The sequence below is a fragment of the Taudactylus pleione genome, unplaced genomic scaffold (genome assembly GCF_031769625.1).
Source record: "Taudactylus pleione unplaced genomic scaffold, aTauple2 ptg000937l, whole genome shotgun sequence".
Taxonomy (NCBI): Eukaryota; Metazoa; Chordata; class Amphibia; order Anura; family Myobatrachidae; genus Taudactylus; species Taudactylus pleione.
The window spans coordinates 2345604-2365607 of NW_028285338.1; the positions used below are offsets into that span (position 1 = coordinate 2345604).

Here is a 20004-nt window from a genome sequence, read left to right on the forward strand (position 1 = left end):
TAATTTCAGCCACAGTTGTGTGGCAGACCCTGGCGCTGAAATGTTTGGTTTGTTAAAGTGTGCATGTCCTGTTTATACAACATAAGGGTGGGTGGGAGGGCCCAAGGACAATTCCATCTTGCACCTCTTTTTTCTTTGCATTATGTACAGTTTGGGGCCTAGTTTTTCAAACTGCCATCCTGTCTGCCACTGCAGTGTCACTCCTAGATGGGCCACGTGTTTGTGCCGCCCACTAGTGTCGCTTAGTATAGTCATCCAGCTACCTCGGTGCAACCTTTTGGACATAAAAACACTATTGTGAGGTGTGAGGTGTTCAGAATAGACTGCAAATTAGTGGAAGTTAAGGTTATTGAGGTTAATAATAGCATAGGAGCAGAAAAACCAACACATTCTGTGATTTTAGCTGTTTTTATGCTTTTTTTAAAAAAAAATACAGATCCAAAACACAAAACCCAGAACCCAAAACACGGAAGGGTGGTTTTGGCAAAACCAATCCAGATCCAAAACCAAAACACAAAACACGAAAAGTGGCCGGTGCACACCCCTAATTATAATGTGTATTCTCTGAGATCCGGACCCGCTCATCTCTAGTTATAATGTGTATTCTCTGAGAACCGAACCCGCTCATCTCTAGTTATAATGTATAATCTCTGAGAACCGGACCCGCTCATCTCTAGTTATAATGTGTATTCTCTGAGAACCGGACCCGCTCATCTCTAGTTATAATGTGTAGTCTCTGAGAACCTGACCCGATCATCTCTAGTTATAATGTGTAGTCTCTGAGAACCTGACTCGCTCATCTCTAGTTATAATGTGTATTCTCTGAGAACCGGACCCGCTCATCTCTAGTTATAATGTGTATTCTCTGAGAACCGGACCCGCTCATCTCTAGTTATAATGTGTAGTCTCTGAGAACCTGACTCGCTCATCTCTAGTTATAATGTGTATTCTCTGAGAACCGGACCCGCTCATCTCTAGTTATAATGTGTATTCTCTGAGAACCGGACCCGCTCATCTCTAGTTATAATGTTTATTCTCTGAGAACCGGACCCGATCATCTCTATTTATAATGTGTATTCTCTGAGAACCGGACCCGCTCATCTCTAGTTATAATGTGTAGTCTCTGAGAACCGGACCCGATCATCTCTAGTTATAATGTTTATTCTCTGAGAACCGGACTCGCTCATCTCTAGTTATAATGTGTATTCTCTGAGAACCGGACTCGCTCATCTCTAGTTATAATGTGTATTCTCTGAGAACCGGACCCGCTCATCTCTAGTTATAATGTGTAGTCTCTGAGAACCGGACCCGATCATCTCTAGTTATAATGTGTATTCTCTGAGAACCGGACCCGATCATCTCTAGTTATAATGTGTATTCTCTGAGAACCGGACCCGATCATCTCGAGTTATAATGTGTATTCTCTGAGAACCGGACCCGATCATCTCTATTTATAATGTGTATTCTCTGAGAACCAGACCCGATCATCACTAGTTATAATGTGCATTCTCTGAGAACCGGCCCCGCTCATCTCTAGTTATAATGTGTATTCTCTGAGAACCGGACCCGCTCATCTCTAGTTATAATGTGTATTCTCTGTAAACCGGACCCGCTCATCTCTAGATATAATGTTTATTCTCTGTGAACTGGACCCGATCATCACTAGTTATAATGTGCATTCTCTGAGAGCCGGACCCGATCATCTCTAGTTATGTGTATTCTCTGAGAACCGGACCCGCTCATCTCTAGTTATAATGTGTATTCTCTGAGAACCGGACTCGCTCATCTCTAGTTATAATGTGTAGTCTATGAGACCCGAACCCGATCATCACTAGTTATAATGTGTATTCTCTGAGATCCGGACCCGCTCATCTCTAGTTATAATGTGTATTCTCTGAGAGCCGGACCCGCTCATCTCTAGTTATAATGTGTATTCTCTGAGAACCGGACCCGCTCATCTCTAGTTATAATGTGTATTCTCTGAGAACCGGACCCGCTCATCTCTAGTTATAATGTGTATTCTCTGAGAACCGGACCCGCTCATCTCTAGTTATAATGTGTAGTCTCTGAGAACCTGACTCGCTCATCTCTAGTTATAATGTGTATTCTCTGAGAACCGGACCCGCTCATCTCTAGTTATAATGTGTATTCTCTGAGAACCGGACCCGCTCATCTCTAGTTATAATGTTTATTCTCTGAGAACCGGACCCGATCATCTCTATTTATAATGTGTATTCTCTGAGAACCGGACCCGCTCATCTCTAGTTATAATGTGTAGTCTCTGAGAACCGGACCCGATCATCTCTAGTTATAATGTTTATTCTCTGAGAACCGGACTCGCTCATCTCTAGTTATAATGTGTATTCTCTGAGAACCGGACTCGCTCATCTCTAGTTATAATGTGTATTCTCTGAGAACCGGACCCGCTCATCTCTAGTTATAATGTGTAGTCTCTGAGAACCGGACCCGATCATCTCTAGTTATAATGTGTATTCTCTGAGAACCGGACCCGATCATCTCTAGTTATAATGTGTATTCTCTGAGAACCGGACCCGATCATCTCGAGTTATAATGTGTATTCTCTGAGAACCGGACCCGATCATCTCTATTTATAATGTGTATTCTCTGAGAACCAGACCCGATCATCACTAGTTATAATGTGCATTCTCTGAGAACCGGCCCCGCTCATCTCTAGTTATAATGTGTATTCTCTGAGAACCGGACCCGCTCATCTCTAGTTATAATGTGTATTCTCTGTAAACCGGACCCGCTCATCTCTAGATATAATGTTTATTCTCTGTGAACTGGACCCGATCATCACTAGTTATAATGTGCATTCTCTGAGAGCCGGACCCGATCATCTCTAGTTATGTGTATTCTCTGAGAACCGGACCCGCTCATCTCTAGTTATAATGTGTATTCTCTGAGAACCGGACTCGCTCATCTCTAGTTATAATGTGTAGTCTATGAGACCCGAACCCGATCATCACTAGTTATAATGTGTATTCTCTGAGATCCGGACCCGCTCATCTCTAGTTATAATGTGTATTCTCTGAGAGCCGGACCCGCTCATCTCTAGTTATAATGTGTATTCTCTGAGAACCGGACCCGCTCATCTCTAGTTATAATGTGTATTCTCTGAGAACCGGACCCGCTCATCTCTAGTTATAATGTGTATTCTCTGAGAACCGGACCCGCTCATCTCTAGTTATAATGTGTATTCTCTGAGAACCGGACCCGCTCATCTCTAGTTATAATGTGTAGTCTCTGAGAACCGGACCCGCTCATCTCTAGTTATAATGTGTAGTCTCTGAGAACCGGACCCGCTCATCTCTAGTTATAATGTGTATTCTCTGAGAACCGGACCCGCTCATCCCTAGTTATAATGTGTATTCTCTGAGAACCGGACCCGCTCATTCCTAGTTATAATGGGCATTCTCTTAGAACTGGACCCGCTCATCTCTAGTTATAATGCGCATTCTCTGAGAACCAGACTCGCTTATCTCTAGTTATAATGTGTATTCTCTGAGAACCGGACCCGCTCATCTCTAGTTATAATGTGTATTCTCCGAGAACCGGACCCGCTCATCTCTAGTTATAATGTGTATTCTCTGAGAACCGGATCCGCTTATCTCTAGTTATAATGTGTAGTCTCTGAGAACCGGACCCGATCATCTCTAGTTATAATGTGTATTCTCCGAGAACCGGACCCGCTCATCTCTAGTTATAATGTGTATTCTCCGAGAACCGGACCCGCTCATCTCTAGTTATAATGTGTATTCTCCGAGAACCGGACCCGCTAATCTCTAGTTATAATGTGTATTCTCTGAGAACCGCACCCGCTCATCTCTAGTTATAATGTGTATTCTCTGAGAACCGGACCCGCTCATCTCTAGTTATAATGTGTATTCTCCGAGAACCGGACCCGCTCATCTCTAGTTATAATGTGTATTCTCCGAGAACCGGACCCGCTCATCTCTAGTTATAATGTGTATTCTCTGAGAACCGGACCCGCTCATCTCTAGTTATAATGTGTAGTCTCTGAGAACCAGACCCGCTCATCTCTAGTTATAATGTGCATTCTCTGAGAACCGGACCCGCTCATCTCTAGTTATAATGTGCATTCTCTGAGAACCGGACCCGCTCATCTCTAGTTATAATGTGCATTCTCTGAGAACCGGACCCGCTCATCTCTAGTTATAATGTGTATTCTCTGAGAACCGGACCCGCTCATCTCTAGTTACAATGTGTATTCTCTGAGAACCGGACCCGATCATCTCTAGTTATAATGTGTATTCTCCGAGAACCGGACCCGCTCATCTGTAGTTATAATGTGTATTCTCTGAGAACCGGACCCGCTCATCTCTAGTTATAATGTGTATTCTCCGAGAACCGGACCCGCTCATCTCTAGTTATAATGTGTATTCTCCGAGAACCGGACCCGCTCATCTGTAGTTATAATGTGTGTTCTCAGAGAACCGGACCCGATCATCTCTAGTTATAATGTGTGTTCTCTGAGATCCGGACCCGATCATCTCTAGTTATAATGTGCATTCTCTGAGAACCGGACCCGCTCTTCTCTAGTTATAATGTGTATTCTCTGAGAATCGGACCCGATCATCTCTAGTTATAATGTGTATTCTCTGAGAACCGGACCCGCTCATCTCTAGTTATAATGTGTAGTCTCTGAGAACCGGACCCGCTCATCTCTAGTTATAATGTGTATTCTCTGAGAACCGGACCCGCTCATCTCTAGTTATAATGTGTATTCTCTGAGAACCGGACCCGCTCATCTCTAGTTATAATGTGTATTCTCTGAGAATACAAAGTCTTCAAAAAAAAGAATAACAAGGTATGGTATAATTTGTCTGGGAACCACATGAAACAAATCAGTGATACTGATGCTGGAATGTGACGAGCGCTGACATCAGAAAGTGGCCTCAGGGTGAGAAAATCCTCAGCAGGGAAGGGGTTTAAAAATATTAAAAAAAAAACATTGAGCTTATAATGGATTTCTTCATTCCTTTTCTCCTAAGATGGTGATAGCAGAACATATACTGCAGCGTTATACTGGATGTCTGATCGCTGATCGCTCCTGGTAGTAGCTGCACTGTTACCTGAGGCAGCCCCTAGGTGTACAGGATGTAGAGTTATTGGCTTTTGATACATATCTCCCTAAATTCACTATTACCCCAACACATGCCAGTGTACACTGGGAGTACATACAAACACCACACACATAGCACCCTGGGCAGGACTGATGCCACCTGTTTTTCCTCACATGGCATCTACAGAGAGAATTGTGTGTGTGTCACCTGGCACAGGTGAGAGAGGAGGACAGGTACAAGGAAGGAGTGAGGGAGACCCGCCCACCTGTAAGATTCCTGCACACAACACATTTCCTTGTAGTCACACTCTGCTGCTCCAGGTGCAGACACACAGGACGGGATGGGGCTGACTATGTGTAAGAGATCCTGCGCCCGCTGTCCCTGTTCCTGCTGCAGACCCCCCACACCGGTCACAGATCTACCTCAACAAAGTGTGGTCACAAGAACCAGCGACCCAGACATAAAACACCAAGAGCCTACCTTTCATTCCTTCATTACACCAAAGACAGAAGTCCAACCAAACAGCAAACATGAGTCCATCAAGATGTACAAACCCCATACCCCAAAGCTGGAGAACATTGTTAATGTGCAGAAGATGCAGAACATTCTGGATGGACATGATAACCATGGATTTGTACCCAGGGAGGACATCTACAGCCATTTCAGCAACCCCAGGCAGAGTGCTGGGGGGCTGAGCCGAGCCACAAAGGTGTCCAAGTACAGCTACAAGCCCCGATCTGCAGAGGACCTGGAGGTGCCCAAGGGACAATACCTAGAAATCATCGACTCCCACGGAGACTGGGATTTCGCGCGGATGCTGAGTGAAAACGGAGAGAGCAAAACCGGGTACATCCCCCGGAACTACCTGGCCAATGCTGGGAGCCTGGAGGCTGAGGAGTAAGTTGTACCGCACTAGATTGCTGCTGAATCTGCCTCCTCTCTCATTTGCAGACATTAGGCTTCAGCAAATGGAAGAGGCAGAGTCACACAATCTAACAAACTATAATATATATTTATGAAATAAATAGCAGCAGTGATGCGTACAGATATTTCAGGTGTCAGAATGCCCCCTAACCCTCCTCACCCATAGCCTTACCCTCTGCTGCCGGTCTGTCTAGAATGTCACCATTTACACATTGCCGGCATCATATCTGTTGACAATCTGACTACATTCCAATAATTCCTTTATATTGATGCATAGAAACATAGAAATCATATTTACAGCTGCAGAACCTCAGTGTAACTCATATGAAGCCAGGGATACAGACACCATAGGTGTAATGTGGGGTTTGTAAAGGTGAAGAGCAGCAATGAGCGAAAAAAAACAGATACTGAGAATAAGATGTCATTGTACAATCACATAGCACAGAATACATTGTACAATCACACAGCGCAGAACACATTGTACAATCACACAGCACAGAACACATTGTACAATCACATAACACAGACCACATTGTACAATCACATAGCACAGAACACATTGTACAATAACACAGCACAGAACACATTGTACAATCACACAGCACAGAACACATTGTACAATCACACAGCACAGAACACATTGTACAATCACACAGCACATTGTACAATCACAGCCCAGAACACATTGTACAATCACACAGCACATTGTACAATCACAGCCCAGAACACATTGTACAATCACACAGCACAGAACACATTGTACAATCACACAGCACAGACCACATTGTACAATCACACAGCACAGAAACTTAGTGAGCGGCCAGGAGGCCGGCTCTTTTTAGAGATGCAGCCGCCCTCATTCAGAGCGAGCGCTCGCATTTTCAATGAGGTCCTCTGTTAGAGCCGGAAGTTCACTGGGGCTTGCGGTAACGAGACCCTACCACAAGGGTCTCGTCACAAGCCCCGATCGTGACCATCACCTGGCCGCTCGCTAAAGCTGTGGGTGGTCACCCACAGCAGCGAGCGGGTCTGAATCAGGGCCATTGTACAATATTGTCTTTGCAATGTGATTGTACAATGTGTTCTGTGCTGTGTGATAATATAATGTGGTCTGTGCTGTGTGATTATATAATGTACTATGGGGTTGTACAATGTTGTCTTTGCAATGTGATCATACAATCACATAGCACATTATATAATCACACAGCACAGATCACATTGTACATCTCCATCCGCGTGCTATGATCGAGCACCCGCAGCAATCCCATGATACAACAATCCGTATGCACTAGTAGACTCCACCCTTGTTCAGATATCTGATCCAGCGCATGTGCAGACGCCGTTTTATCCCTTTAGCGCAAGCGCCGTATTCTGAATTTTACTAGATCCGTGCACATTGCAACTAACATGCGACTCAGAATCAGCCTGAGGTATGTGTGAGACACCTGGCACAGGTAAGAGAGGAGGACAGGTATGAGGAATGAGTGACCCGCCCACCTGCACATTCCTGCACACAACACACTTCCTTGTGGTCACACTCTGATGCCCCAGGTGCAGACTCGCGGGACGGGATGGGGCTGGCGATGTGTTCTCGCTGCAGAGATTGGCTATTCCCAGGGATGCTGGAACATAATGAAGAGAACATTGCTGTGATATTGGAGGATGAGGAGTAAGTTTTACACCCCTAGGGGTACATTTACTAAGATTCGTTTTTAGTTCATTTGGTGCTGATCTGAGCTGATGTGATTATGCAAATCTGAGATTTACTAAAGCCCAGAACAGCAGCAAATCGCAGGTGAAATACGACTTCACACTCCAACGCACGGCAATTCACCATCAGACCAAACATCATATGGTTAGCAATTAATAAGACTGCAAATCACAGATTTACTAAGAATCTCAGTTGTCAAAGCGATGGAAATTGCACCAAAATCAAAGCACAATGCAATAATAAATAGCTACCTGTGACCAGAACACTGCACAGATCAGTATGATCATCGCAGGCTTTCATGCTAAAAGTATTAAATAAAAGGGTTCATTTTTAAAAATATATATATTGCATGGGTTCCCCCCAAAAAGCATAATTAGCCCCGGACTTCTGAGCTCGATCTGGTACTGGAAAATTGAGGGAAAACAGTGTGGGATCCACATTTTATTTTATAATAACCAGTACCAGGCTGAACCAGCCGGGGGTCTATACTTTATTAGGGGGACACCCAGCGAAGGGTCCTCCTGCCATAATGGCAACCAGCCCCAAACTGGTCAGCCCAGGGCTCCAAAATTGAAATGGGGTCTCCCCTCCCCTGGATCAACCAGCCTTGGGCTTAAGCCCAGGGCTCTTCCCTGATCCCTGGAGGTGTTGGGTGCAGGGTAAATGGTGTCAAAAATGTAAGCAATAGTGTTGTTGGAACTACAGGTCCCAGCAAGCCATCCTTGCACATAGAGAAGCACAAGTACCAGCATGCCTTGACAGTAAGGGCCTGCTGGGGATGTACTGTATGGTGATGGACTGTATGGGGATGGACTTTATGGTGCGTACTGTATGGGGATGCACTGTATGGTGGTGGACTGTATGGGATGCACTGTATGGTTATGTACTATATGGGATGCACTGTATGGTGATGTCCTGTATGGGGATGCACTGTATGGTGATGTACTGTATGGTGATGGACTGTATCGTGATGTACTCTATGGTGATGGACTGTATGGTGATGGACTGTATGGTGATGCACTGTATGGGGATGCACTGTATGGGGATGGACTGTATGGGATGTACTGTATGGTGATGGACTGTATCGTGATGTACTCTATGGTGATGCACTGTATGGTGATGGACTGTATGGGATGTACTGTATGGGGATGTACTATATGGGATGCACTGTATGGGGATGTACTGTATGGTGATGTACTGTATGGTGATGGACTGTATGGGATGGACTGTATGGGATGTACTGTATGGTGATGTACTGTATGGTGATGCACTGTATGGGGATATACTGTATGGGATGTACTGTATGGTGATGTACTGTATGGTGAAGCACTGTATGGGTATATACTGTATGGTGATGTACTGTATGGTGATGCACTGTATGTGATGTACTGTATGGTGATGCACTGTATGGGATGTACTGTATGGGGATGCACTGTATGGGGATGCACTGTATGGTGATGGACTGTATGGTGATGCACTGTGTGGGACGTACTGTATGGTGATGCACTGTATGGGATGTACTGTATGGTGATGTACTGTATGGTGATGCACTGTATGGGATGCACTGTATGGTGATGTACTGTATGGAATGCACTGTATGGGATGCACTGTATGGTGATGCACTGTATGGGGATATACTGTATGGGATGTACTGTATGGTGATGTACTGTATGGGATGCACTGTATGGTGATGTACTGTATGGGATGCACTGTATGGTGATGTACTGTATGGAATGCACTGTATGGGGATGCACTGTATGGGTATGCACTGTATGGGGATGGACTGTATGGTGATGCACTGTGTGGGATGTACTGTGTGGTGATGTACTGTATGGTGATGCACTGTATGGGATGTACTGTATGGGGATGCACTGTATGGGGATGCACTGTATGGTGATGGACTGTATGGTGATGCACTGTGTGGGACGTACTGTATGGTGATGCACTGTATGGGATGTACTGTATGGGGATGCACTGTATGGGGATGGACTGTATGGTGATGCACTGTGTGGGATGTACTGTGTGGTGATGTACTGTATGGTGATGCACTGTATGGGATGTACTGTATGGGGATGCACTGTATGGGGATGCACTGTATGGTGATGGACTGTATGGTGATGCACTGTGTGGGACATACTGTATGGTGATGCACTGTATGGGATGTACTGTATGGGGATGCACTGTATGGGGATGCACTGTATGGTGATGGACTGTATGGGATGCACTGTATGGCGATGCACTGTATGGTGATGCACTGTATGGTGATGGACTGTATGATGTACTGTATGGTGGTGTACTGTATGGGGATGCACTGTATGGTGATGGACTGTATGGTGGTGTACTGTATGGTGATGGACTGTATGGTGATGGACTGTATGGTGATGCACTGTATGGTGGTGTACTGTATGGTGATGGACTGTATGGTGATGTACTGTATGGTGAAGTACTGTATGGAATGCACTGTATGGGGATGCACTGTGTGGGGATGCACTGTATGGTGATTGACTGTATGGTGCTGCACTGTGTGGGATGTACTGTATGGTGATGTACTGTACGGTGATGCACTGTATGGTGATGTACTGTATGGTGATGCACTGTATGGGATGCACTGTATGGTGATGTACTGTATGGAATGCACTGTATGGGAATGCACTGTATGGGGATGCACTGTATGGTGATGGACTGTATGGTGATGCACTGTGTGGGATGTACTGTATGGTGATGTACTGTATGATGATGCACTGTATGGGATGCACTGTATGGGGATGCACTTTATGGGGATGCACTGTATGGTGATGGACTGTATGGTGGTGTCCTGTATGGTGATAGACTGTATGGTGATGGACTGTATGGTGGTGTCCTGTATGGTGGTGTCCTGTATGGTGGTGGACTGTATGGTGATGGACTGTGTGGTGATGGACTGTGTGGTGATGCACTGTATGGTGGTGTACTGTATGGTGATGTACTGTATGGTGATGGACTGTATGGTGATGGACTGTATGGAATGCACTGTATGGGGATGCACTGTATGGTGGTGGACTGTATGGTTGTGTCCTGTATGGTGGTGTCCTGTATGGTGGTGGACTGTATGGTGATGGACTGTATGGTGATGCACTGTATGGTGGTGTACTGTATGGTGATGGACTGTATGGTGATGCACTGTATGGTGATGGACTGTATGGTGATGGACTGTATGGTGATGTACTGTATGGAATGCACTGTATGGGAATGCACTGTATGGGGATGCACTGTATGGTGATGGACTGTATGGTGATGCACTGTGTGGGATGTACTGTATGGTGATGCACTGTATGATGATGCACTGTATGGGATGCACTGTATGGGGATGCACTTTATGGTGATGGACTGTATGGTGATGGGCTGTATGGTGGTGTCCTGTATGGTGATAGACTGTATGGTGATGGACTGTATGGTGGTGTCCTGTATTGTGGTGTCCTGTATGGTGGTGGACTGTATGGTGATGGACTGTGTGGTGATGCACTGTATGGTGGTGTACATTATGGTGATGGACTGTATGGTGATGGACTGTATGGTGATGGACTGTATGGTGATGGACTGTATGGTGATGGACTGTATGGAATGCACTGTATGGGGATGCACTGTATGGTGGTGGACTGTATGGTTGTGTCCTGTATGGTGGTGTCCTGTATGGTGGTGGACTGTATGGTGGTGGACTGTATGGTGATGCACTGTATGGTGGTGTACTGTATGGTGATGGACTGTATGGTGATGCACTGTATGGTGATGGACTGTATGGTGATGGACTGTATGGTGATGGACTGTATGGAATGCACTGTATGGGGATGCACTGTATGGTGATGGACTGTATGGTGGTGTCCTGTATGGTGGTGTCCTGTATGGTGGTGGACTGTTTGGTGATGGACTGTATGGTGTTGCACTGTATGGTGGTGGACTGTATGGTGATGCACTGTATGGTGATGGACTGTATGGTGATGCACTGTATGGTGATGGACTGTATGGAATGCACTGTATGGGGATGCACTGTATGGTGATGGACTGTATGGTGATGCACTGTGTGGGATGTACTGTGTGGTGATGTACTGTATGGTGATGCACTGTATGGTGATGCACTGTATGGGATGCACTGTATGGTGATGGACTGTATGGCGATGGACTGTATGGTGGTGGACTGTATGGTGATGGACTGTATGGTGATGTACTGTATGGTGATGTACTGTATGGTGGTGTACTGTATGGTGATGTCCTGTATGGTGATGTACTGTATGGTGGTGTACTGTATGGTGATGTCCTGTATGGGGATGTACTGTATGGTGGTGTACTGTATGGTGATGTCCTGTATGGTGATGCACTGTATGGGGATGTACTGTATGGTGGTGTACTGTATGGTGATGTCCTGTATGGTGATGTACTGTAAGTGGTGTTGTGCACTGTGATCATGCAGCGGTACTTATAGGTCTGCATTGGAGTATTGGTGATGGGATTCATAAGGGTACATATGTTAATGTTTTTTGTCCTTACCACAAAGCTAAAAAGGATTTCAGGGTGGCTATGCTACACATGGGTATGGGGAGGAGGCATATTGCTTATACCATAATTGGCAGGTGGGTTTCTTCATATTTGTGCCATGCTATATGGAATCCCGCTCTTCAGGAACACTAGAATGTTGTTGGGTATCTCCACTTGATGCATTCTATGTTTTGTTCTGTGAGTAACTCCTCCTTGAGGACATTGTCACGACCAGAGTTTCTCGGCATGGTGGACGACGGGTATTACCTGTGAGGTCACTATGGAGGGGGGCGTCTGGCGATGGCGCTGGTGTTTGGCGAGTGGCATTGGCTGTGCGTGATACTGTGCGGGCATGTTGTCACTTTGGGCTGGTGAGGCCTGGTGGTGCTTCCGTTCCACTCCTGCATGGGCGCCGTCATCTTGCCTCCGGTCATGTGACCTAATCGCCCAATTCTGGTTTGTCACATGCTCTGTCTGGCCAGTCACGGCACAGCACTTGGTATTTAGGGAGGTTCAGAGCCTCACTTCATTGCCAGTGCAAAGTGTTTCTCAGCATAGCTGAGAGAGAGTTCCCTGTGCTCACCACCTGTTACCTGTGGAACGCTACCTGCCTGCTTGTCTGCTCCAACCCCGCTGGACTACCCTGAATCCTCCATTACCTTCCCCTTGCCTGAGTACCTGTGTCAGCTGTACCCTGCACCTTGCCTCCTCTCACATTTCCTCTGGACAATTCACCTCAACCTGCACTTCACCTCAGCCTCCAATTTACCTCAGCCTCCAATTTACCTCAGCCTGCAATTCACCTCAGCCTCCAATTTATCTCAGTCTGTAATTCACCTCAGTCTGTAATTCACCTCAGCCTCACCACACATGCATACTGGACTGTCACTATCTGGACATTCTCCCATTTGCTTCACTACAGATCCCAAGTGCACGTCAGTGCTATACCTGGACTTTTTCTTTTGCCATTTCCATGTCTACTAAACCACTCATTAAAAGTTCCACATTTTCATTTAAATCTGCTTCTGTGTCTGCTCCTATCACCACCCCGGGTCCACAACAAAACCAGAACCTCACAGACATACTGTATGATGAGAAAATCTGGTGTAAGCAGTCAGGATCCTCATTCATTGATTTTGGCTAGAGGGGACTCAGATGATTATCATAGGTGCATTTGTAATATAATATATTAACTATATCAATACCATTAACTGTATACAATTATGGCTGGAAACACCATTATCCAAACAAAAGGAATTGCAAAACACACCAATTACTGCAATCACCCTCAGGCTGGCTTCCATGAAGCAATTAAGGAATCCATCAAGCCTCCAATAATAGAAAGCTCACAAGCTCCACACCTGCACAGCCCTGATGAAGCCCGCACTAATTTCAGTGGGTGAAATGCGTTGGTCACGCCCCCTTCTACAATCTGGAACTGCTGGATGGACCGCAGTAACCACCATACTGGCGGTGAGGTACAGTGCACACTCACCGTCGGAGTGCCGCAAGCAGCAGCCACCGCCACCCGTTCCAGGCAGTGGCAGCACCACGGACAGGGACCCAGCACACAGGGCCTGATTCAGAGCCGGACGCAATTAGCACTCGCTCGTCCAGAAAATAGGGTTGGCTATTCAAATGAACCGTTCGCTGTTTGCGGTCTGTTCACGCCTCTAGGTCTGAACGAGCGAGCAAAACTTGCGGTCGTTTTTTGGGAAACTACGCCCCCTGGCCGCTCGCATCCTACGTCATGTCCGCTATTTATTAGATTAATCGAGTACATCGACCAGCGTATGAACTGCTCGCTATTCTTGGGGTTGGTTTTTGCTCCACAATTTTGCGAGCAGTTCTGGCTATAAAATAACCCAGTGACGTTGTCAATGACGCTGCTGTTTTAATTATGCACACCCATAAAACGCCCGTTTTGACCTTTAAGCACGCCTGCGATCGGATCTCCACTCCCCGTTTTCAAGCACCTTCCCCTGTTACCACCCACATACGCCTCTTTCTGTCACTCAAATTATCAAGCATTCACTATTTTGCGAGCACATGAATTTCGACCGCACTGACTGGTACGCGCATGCGTATAACGATCCGTACGCATGCGCAGTTGGGCAAACATCGCTCGGAGCGAACGAGCGGCCGCTTACGAGCGGCTCTGAATCAGGCCCACAGACCGTACAAAGAGGCCTCCTTCACATCACGGCACATGTTTGTGCCACACCAGCAGCAAACTACCAAACGGCACTACAGGATGAGGTAGGGGGTGCATGCACCCACGTACAGAGACTTGCAATACTGCACCATACGCAGCGTCCAGTAGCCACCGCTACCAACTTTATAAACAATTATAGCGCCCTACGCAGCATTGCATCAGGACTTTGCTCTACCAGACAAGACATTCCAAAATGAATTGTTACAATTGTCTCTATTTACACATTCATTGTCTGTACTAGAATCAGCTGTATCCACCATTGGTTACATTGTAGCACCATTTTATTTATACTGTATTGTTTTTTCAGATGTCATTTTTCAACATATCTGTAATCCAATATTATTTGCATTTTATTTCCATACATTTATTTATGCCATTTTTTGATCCATGTTTTAATTAAGAATAAATTGTCCAATTTTACATACTTATACCTTGTTGCGCTATCAATAAGACACATCATCATACCTAAGGGACTCAGATTGCCCCCCACCTCTTCAGTCTTGCCCCTAGGCTTCGGCACTTCCCCCCCCAGGAGCTCATTGCAGGTTCCAGCATGCATGTGTTGAAGGTGGGGGCCTCATCCTGCAAAGGATTGCTTCTGGTACCACCCCGGGAAATCCAACTGCCGGTGGTGGATCTAAGTAAGGCGACATCCCCTATATGCCTTGTTCATATGTTACACTGAGTACGGCTGTTGTTGTTTTGGGGGGTTTTTCACGTCGGGTTTCATTTGCCGATTTCTGTCCGTTTCTCACGGTTCCCCAACATGTGAAGTCTGCATCGGAGCTGCTGCACGTAGTGCTCACGAAAGTGGTGAAGGTGGTAGAGCCGGGAAGATGGAAGCTCCTTTTCCGACCCCACCCCCCTCTTCCTTCAGTGGGCCTGGTTCTCTCTCCTGTGTGTGTCGTCCCCTAGAAGGAGACAAGTAAATTTAGGCTCATTCAGCACCTGTCTTACCCGCATGGATCCTCGGTCAATGAGGCTATTTCTATAGAATTGTGTCATGTGCAGTATCAGCCCTTGAACCAGGCTTTGTAGCTGTTTCAGGCATCTGACCCAGGATACTTGTTGGCTAAGATTTATGTGGAATCAGCTTTCCGACTATTGCCCCTTCTTTTAGATTAATGGGTATTTTCGCCTGCAGGATGGTTTATACATAGACAAATGCTTGCCTATGGGCTGTTCCATCTTTTGAGCATTTCAGTACATTCCTGCAGTGGTGTTGCTGCTGGTACAGGGGAGACCGGCGGGACTCACTACCTCGATTTCCTGTGCATTGGTCCAGCTGATTCCCCTCGCTGCGGTAACATTCTACTTTCAATGCAGTCATTGTTTGCCTCTTTCGGGGTCCCCGTTGCGAGCAAGACAACGGAAGGGTCTGTGATGCAGCTTTCCTTCCTGGGTATCGAGATACCTTGGCGGGTTGTTGTCGTCTTCCCCAGGACAAATTAGACAAGTTACGCGGGTCGATCATGGTTTGCGTTAGGGTAAACTCGCCCTGTGTCAGGTACAGCCCGTGCTGGGGCTTTTTCCACTTTGCCTTCAGGGTCATTCCCATGGGGAGGATCTTCTGCCGGAGACTCTTGCAGGCGTCCTCCGGCCCCATTACTTTGTACGTTTTTCGGCAGAGATCAAGTGCCACTTTCGAGTTTGGAATGTGTTCCTTTACCAGTTCAACGGAGTGTGTCTCTGTCTTGTCGCATCCTGCAGTAACACTCCGCTGCAACTTTTTTTTACTGACGCTGCTAGTGCGACTGGCTTGTAGCTTACCGCAGCGGTTCATGGTGCGCTGCACATTGGCAGTTGACATTGGCTGCGGAGGGGTTCACTAAGAACATGCTGTTGCTTGAGCTGTTCCCCATTGCGTTTGCTTTAGAACTCTAGGAGGACTGCTTGAGGAACGCTAGTATAATTTTGGTGCAACAACCTGTGCGCAGTGCATGCGATTTACCATCAGAGTTCATCCTCTCTTCCGGTAGCTCGTTTGCTAGCAAGACTTGTTCTGCGTTGTCTGCTGCTTAATGTTCATTTTGTTGCCAGGCATGTGTAGAATGTACAGATTGGGATTGCGGATGCACTGTCGCAGTTCAACTGGCATCAGTTCCGGGAAGTAGCCCCTCAGACCGATTTGCCCTGTGGACCGTGTCCTGTTTCGCAGATCATCAGGTCGGCATGGAGGAATTCGCTTTGAGGGCAATTGCCCCCAGGACTTTGCGCTGTTATCAGGCAGGTTGGTTGGAATGGGAGCGTTTCTGGGTTTCTTTGGCTCAGGCATGTAAGAACTTGCAGCAAGTCATGCTGGCTTTTGTTTGGGATCTGTATTCGCATGTTACAGTGTACTTTAGCGGGTGTGTCGTTTTTTCTCTGCGTTATATGACAGGCCTTACCCCTCCAGGTCCTTCCTAATTTCAGGGGCCTGGAGTGGTTGGTCCAGGTCAACCCCTACAGCAGTTGACTGCATGTGTCCCATTGATATTTCCATGTTGCTGTACTTGGTGGCTGTGGTCCCTTCAGTTTGTTTTTCAGCTTTAGAATTCTTGCTGTTGCAATTAGGTTTTGCCATGGTGCTTGATGGAGCATTTTGGATCTGCAAATTAGTTGTCCCCTCTAAGAGGGCTGTCCCACCACTCACTATTGTGGACATAATTGTATGCCCCGATGCCTTATATGGCGCTCCGGGACGGACTAGGCTGTTAGAGGGCGCTGGCTTTCACTTCAACCATTTCCCATTCCTGCAGCATGCCCAGTGGCGGTGGCGCGCTTCTTTGGGTAGATGCATGGTGAACGGGATGGGGCACGGTTGATGCACGAGGATGGATCCCCAGTTTTGAATTACCAGTTTTGTCATGTTTTGAAGCGATGTTTGGCATTTTCAGGGCTTGAGCTGGGTGAGTTTGGTTCTCACTCATTTAAAATAGGAGCTGCTACATCTGCGGCTTCTGCTGGATTATCCGACGGGGATATCCAACCCCTCGGTTGGTGGTGCTTTGCTTCGTTCCGATGGTATATTCACCCCCAGGTTTAGCTATTTTGCTCCAATGTAGCTCACCGGAGGCCTAACCACTTGCCAACCTACTGCTGGAGTCTATGAGGAATTTTTTATTTTCCTCCTGGGAGTCCAATTGGCTTCTGAATCGATATGGCGTGATTGTTATTTTACTCCATTTTTTTTTTATGTTTTTTGCCTCAAGTCCGGTTGGCTACGTTGTTCCCCTCCCCCTTCCCCCCTCTTTGTTATGTTTTCCTGTCTTGTCGGCATGGGGTGTCTGTGGTTCGCTGTTGCATTTGTGTTTTTTCTTTCGGTGTTATATAAGTGCTCCATCTGGGTGGGAATGATTAGGTCAGCGCACTGCCTTGGATTTGTGCTCTAATGTTATTAGATCCATTGGAAAGCAGAAGCTCTGCCTTCCTGTGAGTTGTGGTCCTTCATTGTCCATCGGAGTGCTTGGAGGTGTGCTGGTTCTGGTGTGTGGTTGGATGTGGCTAGGAGGAAGGTCAGTACTGCAGTGGTGAGGTACATGTTAGAGAATGGTGGTGGTGTAGTGGAGATGGTGGTGGTGTAGTGGAGAATGGTGGTGGTGTAGTGGAGAATGGTGGTGGTGTAGTGGAGATGGTGGTGGTGTAGTGGAGAATGGTGGTGGTGTAGTGGAACATGTGTTTGTTTAATTCCAGGTTGCACATTTGTGTCGTGGAGATGGCGTGCATCTTACTCCTGCGGGATTGGTTATTTATCTTAGCGGAATTTTTCTGCTGGGTGAGGTGTTTCTGGTTACAGGGTTGAGTTATGGTGGCGGCGCATCAGTTTAGGCCTCGCTTTGTGGAAAAGAACGACACTTTGAGTTAACTTATGTTAATAGTTAGGCTTAGTGGGTGCGCTGTCCTTGAAGTGGAGTAAGGTGACAGCCAATTGTCCTGGATGGGAAATGGCTATACCACCTGGACGGGAAATGGCTCTACCACCTGGACGGGAAATGGCTCTACCACCTGGATGGGAAATGGCTCTACCACCTGGAAGGGAAATGGCTCTACCACCTGGACGGGAAGTGGCTCTACCACCTGGACGGGAAGTGGCTCTACCACCTGGACGGGAAATGGTTATACCACCTGGACGGGAAATGGCTCTACCACCTGGACAGGAAATGGCTATACCACCTTGATGGGTGGTTGAAGGTAAAGGAGAGTTGATCACCCATGCTTGGCGCGTGTGCGCGCGTGTGTGTGTGTGTTTTTGAGCTGTTTGGTTGTTATTGTCCTGTGCATTCTTTTTGTGCCATCACCATTATTATTAGTATTAATTTATAGTCTAAAATGTAATTTAAATAAATTTGACAAAATATTTAAACGCCAGCACTGTTGTCTGTGTCTTTATTTTTAGAAGTTAAGTTTACATTGTATTTAAAAAGGTTATTATATGATAACACGATAATACACGTTAGTGAGTTTATACAATGATATCATCGTCTGCACTGACTGTATAGATAATTGGAGCATAGAATAAAACATGCACCAAAGATTTTCTTGAATCTGAATATTTTCACAAATATCTAGATGTGCGCCTGACCATTTTTGATGGTTTTGGTTTTGACTTTGGTTTTAATTCATTGCTCAGTTCTGGTTTTGTATTTTTTTCCAAAAATTTACAAAAAAAGCTAAAATCGCATCATTAAATCTTTTTTTCCTGGAGTATTATTAACCTCAATAACAGTAATTTCACTTCACAGCTCACGATATTGTTTCCATCCAGTTTAGGCCAAAAGGTTGCACCAAGCTAGCTGGCTGCCTAAGCTAAGTGAGAGCTTGGCTCACACTGCCTGGAGTCAGAACGCTTTTATGCACGTGCCCTGGGTTACTACAGCGTACAGGGGAACAGTAGAAATAAAAAAATATATATTTTTTTAAATATTTCTTTTATAACTTTTTAACTGCTTGTGATTGGAGACAGTGACAGCAGCACAGCCCCTTAGATGGACACAGAGACAGCAGCACAGCCCCTTAGATGGACGCAGTGACAGCAGCACAGCCCCTTAGATGGACACAGTGACAGCAGCACAGCCCCTTAGATGGACGCACTGACAGCAGCACAGCCCCTTAGATGGACACAGAGACAGCAGCACAGCCCCTTAGATGGACGCAGTGACAGCAGCACAGCCCCTTAGATGGACACAGTGACAGCAGCACAGCCCCTTAGATGGACGCACTGACAGCAGCACAGCCCCTTAGATGGACACGGTGACAGCAGCACAGCCCCTTAGATGGATGCAGTGACAGCAGCACAGCCCCTTAGATGGACGCAGTGACTGCAGCACAGCCCCTTAGATGGACGCAGTGACAGCAGCACAGCCCCTTAGATGGACGCACTGACAGCAGCACAGCCCCTTAGATGGACACAGAGACAGCAGCACAGCCCCTTAGATGGACGCAGTGACAGCAGCACAGCCCCTTAGATGGACGCACTGACAGCAGCACAGCCCCTTAGATGGACGCACTGACAGCAGCACAGCCCCTTAGATGGACGCAGTGACAGCAGCAGAGCCCCT

At 46.5% G+C, this 20004-nt stretch overlaps 1 protein-coding gene across 1 annotated transcript in view; it reads left to right on the forward strand.

Moving 5' to 3' along the window:
- Positions 1-5430: 5430 nt before the first annotated feature.
- Positions 5431-20004, forward strand: part of LOC148473307 (tyrosine-protein kinase-like) — a 68097-nt gene continuing 53523 nt past the window's right edge. The window contains exon 1 of the mRNA XM_088459811.1: positions 5431-6005. Within this exon, the coding sequence (XP_088315937.1) occupies positions 5449-6005 (557 nt within the window). The 5' untranslated portion in view covers positions 5431-5448. The remainder of the gene's footprint in view (positions 6006-20004) is intronic.